The sequence below is a fragment of the Calidris pugnax genome, unplaced genomic scaffold, assembly GCF_001431845.1.
Source record: "Calidris pugnax isolate Ruff unplaced genomic scaffold, ASM143184v1 scaffold156, whole genome shotgun sequence".
Lineage (NCBI taxonomy): Eukaryota > Metazoa > Chordata > Aves > Charadriiformes > Scolopacidae > Calidris > Calidris pugnax.
Genome location: NW_015090889.1, coordinates 2,472,724 through 2,484,799, shown reverse-complemented (window position 1 = coordinate 2,484,799; position 12,076 = coordinate 2,472,724). Strand labels below are relative to the sequence as shown.

At 36.1% G+C, this 12,076-nt stretch overlaps 1 protein-coding gene across 2 annotated transcripts in view; it reads right to left on the bottom strand.

The window, feature by feature from the left end:
* The window catches only part of ROR2 (receptor tyrosine kinase-like orphan receptor 2), a 165,432-nt gene that overhangs the window by 29,648 nt on the left and 123,708 nt on the right, over nucleotides 1-12,076 (bottom strand). For both annotated transcript variants that reach the window (XM_014947663.1, XM_014947664.1), the window contains exons 3-4: nucleotides 7,989-8,276; nucleotides 6,883-6,913 (exon numbers count right to left, since the gene is read on the bottom strand). In XM_014947663.1, coding sequence (XP_014803149.1) covers nucleotides 6,883-6,913; nucleotides 7,989-8,276 — 319 coding nt within the window. The remainder of the gene's footprint in view (nucleotides 1-6,882; nucleotides 6,914-7,988; nucleotides 8,277-12,076) is intronic.

The following is a 12,076-nucleotide window of genomic DNA, read 5'->3' as shown; positions in this document are numbered from 1 at the left end:
AAAAGTATATTGACCATATTGTTAATCAAAAATGGGAAGGTGCTTCCTCACATTTAACTCTAAATTAGCTTGACTGTAAGAGTAGACAGAAGTCTAACTAATGGCTTCTTCTTCATAAGATACCTGGAAACTTTGCCCAACAGCAGACAAGTCCCATAGGACTTCTTTCTTGTTTTTTCAACCAGACTCTCTCAGCAAAACAGTGGAAAGTAGATGCATGATACCCTAATTCACAGGAGCATTTGATTTAAACAGTAGCACAAAGAAGATAAAGATTTTCTGGAGATCTATTCTTAAACACCTTTCCATATGCTTGGTTTCCCTTTTGTTTTGGGGGCTTTCTGAACAATATGGATTAGGGAGTATAACAGACTGAAACAAACTGTTATCTGTCTTTTTCTATATTCCCTGTCAGCTTCTTTCCTTTGTTCTTACCTTCCCTTGAGAGAAAGAAAAAAATAACCATTTGCAATAGTTTCCCCAGAGAACAAGTTGCAGGAATGTTCCAAGATACTATAGATATTAGTTTAAATATACATCTGGCTTTTAAAATTTTGTAAGCACATATTCAATTTCTACTTTTATCCCAAAATAATATAAAATGCATTAAATTATTCATCATTTATTTATAATTATTAGAAAATATTTAAATGGAAGATTAAAGCTGAAGAAATAACATATTCTGGGAAGAAGCTGGGATCTGGTGTGGTGCAAAGCAACCCAAACCAGTACTTCCTCTGTTCTCTAACCCTGTCCTGAATTACACAGATTCTGGGTTTTTAATTTGAAACACAAAAACAAGATTTGGATAAAAATTTCAGTTTCTATTACAAGACAGCAGGACAACTTCTTTTGACTGTACTCTACAGCTCTGGACAGACATGAGCATAATTTTAGTTATATATTATCAGTGACAAAGTATACTTATGAGCCCTACTAGGCTGTATCCTACACAGCTAGAGTGAAAACAATCACTGTACTGAAAAATTATGCTCTAAAATAGATAAGAGAGAAAATGGCTTAGTGCAGCCTTGGTTTCAGTTCCCTTCTCCTTCTACAAATTTTCTATCCCAGCCTGAGTGACTGTCAAAGGACATTTAAACCAATAGACCCAGAAGCAGGCCTGAGTTTGTGGATGAAAATTCACTGAAAGGAGCCCTAACCCCACACCAAAGTGAAATACTAGCCAACCTTGAAAGAAAAAAGGAAACTGACACACACAGAGGCTAGGAGGGAATTGGAGCATGGTCCAGCCAGATCACCTGAACTGGATTGTCAGGGAGCCAGAAAATCTGTCTAGGCAAACATATGCTGTTTAATAGAGACCAGCCTGAGATAATCTGTGCCTCAGTTCCTCATTCGTAGAACAGGAATAACATTCCATGCTTCATGAGGAGAGAATGTACCCTAAACATTTTGAAGTGATCTGATCCCATAATAGAGGATTGCAAAAAATTCCCAAGATTGACCATCTCCATTTGACGTACAAAACACAGAGAGACAAAGGTTAAACAACTTGCTGCAATCACATATGGAGACAGGAGAACAGCCAAAAATTGAATCCAGACCTCTAAAATTACAGTCCAGTGTTTTAATCAGAAAATCCTTCTTCTTCCCTGATTAAAACAGGAAACCAGAGCACAACACAGAGCAGAACACGTGCTTATTCTGTGACTTCCACATGTTACCACAAATATCTTAGAAAAATATATATACTTCAAATATCGTCATCTCAGCCAAGTGTCTATTTTGATGAAACAAAAGGTGTGCGTGTCATTCTGGAGGAGGCCCATCAGTGAACACCTGGTCCTCATGGGCCTGAATAAACACTGTAACTTCTGAGCTAGGACAACCTTTTATTGGTTATAAATACATCGGTTTATGTGAATGTTAGGATAATATTGTATAATTTACAAGATTAAAAATGTTATCAGAGGCTGATCTGCACTGAAACTGAAGAGTACTTGGCATGCCACCTGCAGAAAGGAGGAAGATACCAGTGGTGCTGCTGTATCACCATAAGTAAAGTGTTCTTCCTTTTTAACATGATGTTTGGTACCTTTTCCACCTTATAATTACATTTTTCACATCATGAAAACATACTTGCCCCCATCATAAAGTTTTATGAGTGCCTGTAACTTCATGCAGAAAGTCCGCTTTGGGGTCACAGAAGAGATGTGCTTTCTCTATATAATAAAAGCCACGGGATATGCACACCCACAGAGAATAAATTGCTCCCCGCCCCCAGCCTCAGGATTCCTCATCAGAGTTTAAATTCAGATGTGTCACTAGGTTTTAAAGACATTCTGGTTTCCATTGTTTGAAAGAACTGGGTTTTTTTTCTCAGCTACAATTGCTTCATCACTTTTCTTCAATGGACCGAATTTTGAAATTTTTACTGTTATCCCAAACTACCCAAAGAAAATAAGACATGAGAACATGTAAATTTATTCTGAATCACTAATACCTCAAAAACTCCTCCCCAAAGTAATGACAATGTCTACTTGATGAAAGTGTTTCTTCCTACCTATTTCTCCTTCTAAATGTCCAGCCTATAGGCATCAGTGACTGCAAACTCAGTACTGATCTTAGTCAGAGTTCTGTAAAAAAGGGACTTCTCAATGCCCAGTTTCCCTGCACAGGGGTCTAGAAGGAAACATTCACCTCTTGGCATCCTGAGCAGACCGCAGAAAGGTCATGTGGGGAGAAGTGCTGGACTGGCAACAGAACCAGTTCTGTTCACCTATGCATGGCAAGGGCTAAGTTCATAGCTACTTCTTTCTGCCTGTACTTTGTTGTGCCTTCCTCACTTCTGCTAAAGCCTCATCAGATTTTCCAGAAGCTCTTTGCGCCAACAAACTGTCAGATATCTTCCATCTCAAGTTCCCTTCAAGGTGGCAGCACTACAGTCACAGCCTTAATGAAAAATCTGAACACCTTCAAAACGGGAATTTGCCCAATGGGTAAAATTCAATCTAACCATGATATTTAAGAGAAAAATACATGAGACTAGAGAACATGTAATCTTTTCGAATGACACTATCTCCTAAGAGCAACACATCTAGAAAGGAAGGCAACTGTTTCTGCCCTCCTGCTCTTAGGCTTTAAAACATTAACATTGGCTGCTAAATTTTAAATCATGCTGGAAAAACATTCTCCAGTATTTCCTATTTATTGCGTCTATTTTATTTCCACACATTTGTATCTTTTTGAATGGACAAGATGTCTCTCTTTAGAAGGGCAAAAGCTAATAATGTTAATGACACAAAAAGTAATAGCATTATGCAGTGAAAGAGAGCGTTCAATCTGTTGGCTTGTCCCTTAGTAGAACAGTCCTATAGTAGCACAGTCCTTTGGACAGCGAAGTCTGGTCAGAGACTAGTTTTCTGACTGTTTCGATTTTATTTCCTTCGTAAATTAATTTGTACTAGCTATTAATACTTTCAATAATCGTAATACTCTTGATAAATAAAGTATTTGGGATAGATTGTGTTTTTCCATTTCTACAGAAAAATCACTAGAAATTTTTACAAATATGGACCATCACAGGAAATAAAGATGTTTCCATCCTCAAAAAAATCCACACTAGTTTAAACTATGGATTTAGTTAAAATTTTTACTTTTAGATTTTGATGAAAATGTCTCCACTACCTGAAGATCAGGCCCTTTTTACACTTGTAAGTCTGACTGTGTAATGCATATTTGATGTCTGGCAATCTTCAATTGTAGATAATTTCTAGCAATCCCCAGCAGAACACACAGACTGCATAAAAATACCTTCCTAGATGGTATCTACATAGGTAATATTTTTTATCCCTCAATAATTCATTAGATATAGTTTTAAATCAAGTTACAATGGTTTTAGGTTTCAGCACTTCCACTGAAGCATGTCTTTTTGGAAGCATTAATGCCAGGAGAAACAGCCCTCGGGTGGCTCAACATGAGACTGCTGTGCAGCCAGCAAAGAGAAAGAGCCCTTTGTTCCACACAGGCTCCTTCCAAGTGGTTAGGTATTTCTTTTGCTTTTTTCTCCTTTCCTCCTTCCTGGCTTACAAATTGACCTGCATGATTTTATACAAAGTATTCAGTAAAAAAACCATAGTCAATTTCTGAAAAGTAAAAAAATATTACTACCAAATTACAGCATTTTATTTGAAGGACTACACAGAAGCAGAGGAACATGGGAAAAATTGTGAGTAAGAAGAAGAGGAAAAAAAATAAGAGAGTATCTAAAGGAAGGATAGGAACTTTGTAAAGGTGGGCGAAACCTGGTTAAGTAGGAAAGAGAAAAAAAACTTGAAACACGAGTAGGCATGTAGTGGGGCAAAGATCTGTAAACCCTGAAAGATCCTGAACCTCCAAAGTCCCTCATGATTTCTCACTAGACCTTTGACCTCAGCTTGTGTTTCTCAAGTTTCAGCTTTCTCTCCAATCTAGTGAATATTTAAAAAGACTAATCTACCAGCAGTGTACTCTTCACTTCATCTATTAGTAGCAAGTCCAAAACAATGATGGCATATTAGTGCTTCCAGGTCCACCATTGATACCATTGGTACAAAATCAATTTAGAGGTCCAAATGACAGGATTTTCTTTTTTCTTCAGGTTTTTTGTTTTTGTTTGTTTGGTTTCTGTGTTTTTTTTTTTCTTTATTTTAATTAAGAATTCAAAACCAGCCACCCTGGTTTGAGTGACAAGGGATTAATTTCTTAATAATTTTGCTTTTCAGTAAGGTTTCTCCAAGTGCTTGGAAAAACTGCATTTTTAGAAGACTCTTATGTCTGAATTTTTGAAAATATTTTACAGTTTTTTGTGAAAATAGCTATGTTTCAAGGTCTCAGTGTTTTTGAACTAGTCAGGTGCAGCGATGAGGAAGAATGAGACCTGAGAACTTGTCTCAAGCTGGCCAACAGGATTATTGGTCCTATTACCATGAATGTGACATTCAGTATAAATTAGAAAGTTTGCTGAGAAGCTTCTCTCTTCTATGATGGCTGTGATCCTAAGAGCTTCTTGGCCCAGGACTGGACCCCTGACCCTCCTCTCCCTCCCAAAGCCATAGCGCTCATAACACTCGCAGTGTCTGACATTTGCTGTCTACTGCAGGGAGTGCACAGCTTCCTGCTGATAGAATTGGCTGAGTATATTCCTTATATATTTTATATCGATATTGGGATCAATATTGGTACGTTAGTGTTATTACTGTTAATTATATAGTCTTATTCTATTAAATCTGTTTACATTACAACCCTTGGGTTTCTTTGTTTTACCCAATCCCCCTTCCCAGGAGGGGAGAGGTCATCAGGTGACAGAATAACTGTCTAAATGACACTAAATTGTCATGGGTTCTTCAAACAATAACACCAGCAATGGTTGAATAGTCAAGCTTTCAAAACCTAGGCAAGACCAGAATGAAAGATGTCTCAAGAACTTTAATTAACTTCTACTTTGGCATGGGGGTGTAATTAAGAAATGTGTCTCACATAGTAATTTTTTTCCCTTTATCAGTTAGAATTTTAAAAATTTATATTGGTACTTGTAAAATATTAATAAGTCAATGGTCAGTACAGGAGAAGAGGTTGGGACTTGTCAGGTAAATCAAAAGATATAAGATTAATGATTTGCTTAATAACAAAAAGTGAATCAATGTAAAACCCAGTTCACAGTTTTTCACCTTGTGCTCAAAGCTTGCTTCTCTTCAGTTGCATTTGAGAACTGTTCTTTGAACTTCAGTGCCTCACTATACGTATTTCAGTTTACTGTCTCTTGTAGCAGTCCCTGCTTTCTGATTTCATAAAAGATCAGACAGCTTCCTGATATCTCACTGTTTTTCTCCTTTCTAGAGCTGATGCACAACAGTTTTCTAAAGTGCTGTAATATCTGAAGTAGGAATCAATTTTAAGAAAAATGTGAAAACTTGTTAAATCCCTATATTGTTGAAATCTTTCAAATTCATTCACACTTTCTGTGCATATAAAATACAATAATGTGTTCCATGTGGTAATATTTATATATGTAAGACAACTGACTGAGGTATGTGCAAGATGGATGGATGGAGTAGTGGTCAGCCCACCGCAGTTATTTCAAGTGTTTCCACTTAGGCTTTTAGGACTTCAGAGATCACAAACACTGATCAATAATGTATTTCTGCAAAGCACCCACGTGTCTTTTCAAATTTACTTTTAATCTTATCAGTCCATCACCAGCACTGATTTTATGCCGTTAACATGTAAAAAGGCCTCAGACTGCATTCCTCACTCTACTAATTTATCAACTGCAGAATCTATTTCAAGAAATTATCCAAGAAATTAAAACTAACACCTAAAGAAATTATAATGAAACAGAACTGATTTATTTTCATCTTTATGTCTGGATCAACAAGTGAGCAACTAGCTAAAATCACCAAATCACCACCTCGTGTCAAAAGTACACTAACAAACAGAGGTTTTACCTAGCTACCCAAAGACAGGATTCTAGTCTTGTTTCATCTGACTTTTCAAGTTATGATAATATAACATGGGTAAACTGACAACCATAGCAACCTAAGCATTTTACCCATTCATTTTTAACCACTCTTCCAGCCCATACTTACCCTGTAAACAATTATTGTTCAAACATCATGACTATGTGGTATTTTGCTTGTCCAAAATATGAAGCAAGCAAGCAGAAGTTGCTCAAGAAAATTCAACCAAACCAAAACCCGCTATAACACAATGCTCTCCCTGTCTGAAAAATCTTCATCTATTCTATGAGTTTTCAATCAAATTAGGTATTTTTAGCAAGGACACTGTGGTTGCAGGCAGTGTGTACTGAATTTATGAACTAAATTCTTACAGAAGAAAATTGGTCAGAGTGCATTAAGTAATTTTCCAAAAAGTACTTACTGAAGATTGTGATTTGGGCTGTTTGTCGGACCTGTAAGCATAAAACAAATATTGCTGGCAAGTTTGGCTCAAGAACAACAGCATTTTAAAAGTCAATATTAATTTAAAAGTAACTGTCTCTTTAAGGAAGGTTGGTCTCAAGATCCAAACAAAACCCTTTGCATTCCTGAACATAATTATATATTACTATTTTCAAAGCCACAAATAAAAATCATATGAATTTTCTGTCTGCTTGGGAAGCAACTTGAGTGGACTTAATTTTTGCTAGGAAATACGTCTTGCCATAAAAGCACAAGCTGTTAAAAAGACAATGTGTTATCTTGACACACCACTTTCCTCTTAATAATCCCCACCTGAGCTTTCCTATCACAGTTTATGGTATGACGAAGGTATACTCTTAACCTTTGTCACAGTGAGAAGAAGGTCCAATACCCAGCACTTAATGAATCACTACAAACCATACTCTGGATTTAGCTACTTTCATTACAAAATGAGGACAAATTTTAGGAAAATGTCTCTAGAATTTGTTCCCCCATTGCTTCAGAAGCAAACTAAGTAAAAGCTTGCCTTCCAGGCTGGATGACTAAGTGTCCAATGTGCAATATAAGTACTTCTTGAGAGGTGTGGTGTACCATCAGCTCCTACAGGACAGAATTTGAGCCCAGGCTTCATGTAGCAGTACAGACGTGGTATTTCACCAGGGTGGGCCCAGCACTACTAACATCACGTAGAAAATAATTTCCTGTTTTTCTCTTCAGTTTTTTTTTTGTTTTTTACAAACTGGGTTCAGCAATAGGGTGAAAACTCCTGGCAATGAAATGTTACCTTTTTGTACTTTATACTGGCAGTTCTTTAAAATTTTTTCTTCAGTACGTATTTACAGAACTTTCCATCTGTATTTACTTTCTTTTATTACCTGTAAACGTGTATCAAGTTCAACCGAAAAGTTCTGTGCTTGGGGAGGGGCTTCAGGCAATGGCTTTATTTATTTCCTTTTGTGTTGGAATTCTTCTTAAAACATTAAATTCGTTTCTCATTATGCTATTGTGAAAACTAATACCTAGTCTATAAAGCAGTCTGAGTAATTACAAAAGCCAGGAACTCACCAAGTCTTACAAACAACACTCCTGTTGCAGTTATTGTCTTCATCCCATTTGAAGCCACACACTGATAGTATCCCGTGTCCGTAGTATCCAGATCCTGGATTCTCAGACGTGAACCATAATCTGTTTTTCTGATGATGATCCGTCTTGGCTCCTGAACCACTGGAGCATCATTTTTTAACCATCTGACATTTGGAGATGGATTTCCTGCTACTTTGCAGTGTAGGATTGCTGTTTGTCCCTGGACTACAGTGATGTTGTTCACTGGTTCCAAAAAGGTCAGGAAGTAACCTAAGAGGGTAAAAGGTCAGAAAAGATCAAACTTACTTCGGGTTGCAATAAAAGTCTGCCTAAAGGCACATTTTTAATAGAGGATCTTGAAAAAAGTTTCAGTTTTACTTCAAGCATACATAAAAAAAAAAAAAAAAAAAAAAAAAAAAAAAAAAAAAAAAAAAAAAAAAAAGCAATTCATTGTCCCAGGAACACCATAACATCGCACTCTAATTGTCTTTCATGACTGACTTCATGTTTTGTATGCAGGTAGGTATGCAGATTAGAAGGTCAAGCATGAATTAATACCATTACAATCCTAACTCCCTTTGTGGACACCTATTCTGAAGCAATGATGACTTTCTTTAGTTAGTTTCTATGTCTCTTGGGAAACGGTTAGTGTTATACCAGAAAAATACACCCTTATTCCATAAAAGGATAAAAGAATAATCCCAGTTGTAATCATATTAGAATATCATTATACTTTTACCACTTAATCTTCTTACGTGGCCATATATTTGTCTTAAAAATAACTGAAACTGGAAAAGTTACTTTTAGATATTTATTTGACTTGTCAGCTAATGCTTTGACAAGAAAGTCTTAAAATGGGCCTGATTTGGATAGGTTTATCTTACAATTGAATTTTCAAGATGATAAGTCTCACATTCAATTTCAAGAAAGGATGTCTCGATTGCAGAAGTAATCTGTGATATAGAGAGCACTTATAAATTTATTATAGGCTGCCATTTTTTACATCAAGTCCTAAAATACTCTTAATTGGACAAAGAAAGGCCTGTATGGATATTGAGTAATGAGGTTTCATGGGTTTAGTTTTATAAAAGGAAACTAAAAGCACTATTTTGTGGTTTGTTGAAAACAAAGGGCTTGTCAAGAAGCACAATACTGTATTACTGCGCTTAAGTTATAAAAAAAAAGAACACTGCAAAAACTTGACAATCAAAACGTCTGTAGTTTATTATTTTTAAATGTAATTTGTTGTTAGGAGTTCTGCAACTGACATACATCACACGTTGACAGCTTGAAAGCATGTAATTCCAATGAAATAATAAATGAAATAATAATATGATTGTCAAAACAAGTAAAAGAAGTATCTAGCTGTCATGCTTATATGTTTGCATAGCCAGATTCTGGAATACTGTGTTTTCCCAAGAATTACATTGTTCTTTAACACTGGCCTTTCAAAGGAAATCATGCTTTAATGAATAACATCAAAATACAATGTATGCAAGTGTGAATTTAGTATGTCACTGAATAGAAAATGAAGTAAACCCAAATATATATAATGTCCACAAACAATTGCGAACTTACAGGAAAATTATTTTGTAATCTTTTTTCTTCATAATATAATCAATTACTCTGTATGTAATTTTATATTAGTTTTCCCTATTGGCATAAAAATCTTTACTAGACTTTAAAACATTTTGACAGAACACAAAAAATATTTCTTGAGTATTGAGTCCATTTCTGGTCTTCGAAATTCAAAAATGACATAGAAACACTGGAGAGTGCCTGAAGGAGGACCACAAAGATGACTAAGAGGCTAGAGAACTTGCCCATGAGGAAAGACTTGAAGGAGTTGGATCTCTCCTCTCTAGAGAAGAGAAGGCTCAAGGGGACCTCATCATAGTCTTCCAGTACAGGTGTCTACAAAGAGGAGGAAGACTCTCTCTTCACAAGGAGCCACATGGAGAAGACAAGGACCAATGGGTGCAGGTTGCATCAGGAGGGGTTTCATCTCAATAGAAGAAAGAAGTTTTTTGCAGTGGGAACATTCATTTGCTGTAAAATTACCTCCACAGAGATGTGGTGAAGTCCCTGCCACTGGAGGTTTTCAAGATATGATTGGCTCCCTTTCCAAAAAAAGGTTGGAGCAGATGATCTTCTGAAGTCCCTCCCAACCTGGCTGACTCTGTGATTCTATGGGCCTATGATTCATCAACTAAGGGAGATGAATCATAGGTTCACACAGGGGAGGCAAAGCAGATGGTTTAAGGTCTCATTTGAGAAAAAGTTGGGCCACTTCCAGGATGCAGCCAGCACAGAATTACAATCATCTGTCTTAGAGATGGTCCTAAGAAGTGAAAGAGATGGAGAAGATGCTTTCTTTAGAGTTGGGGACAGTTCAAACACTCTAAGTTGACAGCCAGGGACTGTGGTGTTCTTGTGCCATTGGTCAGTTTTTGTGCCATTGGTCACCTTATAACTTGTTCAAGCACCACTATTTCACTTCTCCTTATTTAAAATAGCCAGGTTGAGTCTTTACTTTGGGTTAGACGGGGATATTACATTCAAATAAATTTGGATGAAAATAGATGCTAAATTTTAGGATCATCAAATGTTATTAACTCAAGATTAAATCCATGTTAGACCTTTCTGTTTTACCAATGAAATCAGAGTTACTGCAGGAAGTAATTTGGTCCATAGCTTTTAAGCAATCCAGAGCAGTTCATATGAATTTATAAATCAGATTTTATTAATAACTAGAACAAAACTATTACTACCAAAAGCAATGCCAAAGATATATGGACGAATTCAGACCCAGTGTGATTAGATACACACCCCCTGAAGTCAGTGTACCTGAAACAATATCCTGTGGGGCAGAATTTGTCTTTGGTCGATTATTTCTGCTGCCATTTTTACAAGTATTTTTTGCAGTGCTTTATGTCACCCTGTTATTACAAATCAACAAATAAATATTTTAACCTACTTAACTTTAAAGCATTCATGTTTTCTTTAAAGATCTGCAGAGCAGCTTAGGAACAGTAGGGCAGCAAGGACAGACTCCACTGTCTCCCTCCATACCCTGAAGAGCACAGTTTCTATTTGCTAGTTTGATTTCCTCTTTGAGAAATGCTGATGAAGTCTTGTGTTTATATACTTACTGAATCTGAAGTAATTATATGACAGAGCAGGCAGCCATTTTTTGTGCTGCTCTGTTATTTGGTGTCCACTTTAGATAATCCATAATTGCAAATCTTTCAAAGTGGAAAAAATAACCAACAATCTTCTTAAGAATGTTTTCCTTATCTATTTTCTGTGGTGATAATTACTAGTAGTTACTTTTTGTGACGTATGCCACACCACAAACACTGTCTGGATGCCAGTTTGATGCAATGGCTTGGGATAAAAACAAACTGTTTCCCAGGAAGAAGAGGGACCTCAACAATGTGCAAAGCAATTTTTTTCCAATGTAGTTCTCTTTCTCACTTAGCAGAGATTCAGTTGGACTGGTACAGAGGAAAATGAAATATGAAGGTACTAGAACTTGTATTTAACTTGTGTCCTATATTTTGTGTTATGCATCAGTCAACTAGAATTTTTTAAAACAGATTTGTTAATCTGTTTTAATACTTACATACCTTTGAAACAGAAAATAAATACTCTCTATACAATATTTTTTGGCTTGCTATATATAAACAGCATTACTAAACTTCTACATGTCATATTAAAAACAATTATATTTCATTTGGGATATGGATGTCAAATAGAATTTTTAAAAAATCTGAGTATAAAGGCCAGCAATTTTCTGTGATATGCAAATACTATTGTTACATACTGTTTTTATACACTCTGGCTTGGTTCCAAGGGTCATTGAAATGAAGGAAAATTCTTCCTTTGCCTTCAATGATCTTTGGCTTGGCTTAAAGTACTTCAAAGAGAAAAGCTATCTGGTGGATATTTCTGCTTTTGCTGTAGGCAAATATGCTTTAAATTAAATTTGTCTTTTATTACGGTTTCTTACATAGTGTACAACCAATACTAATATTTATTTTGCTTGAATGGAGTAAAAACTGTTCTGT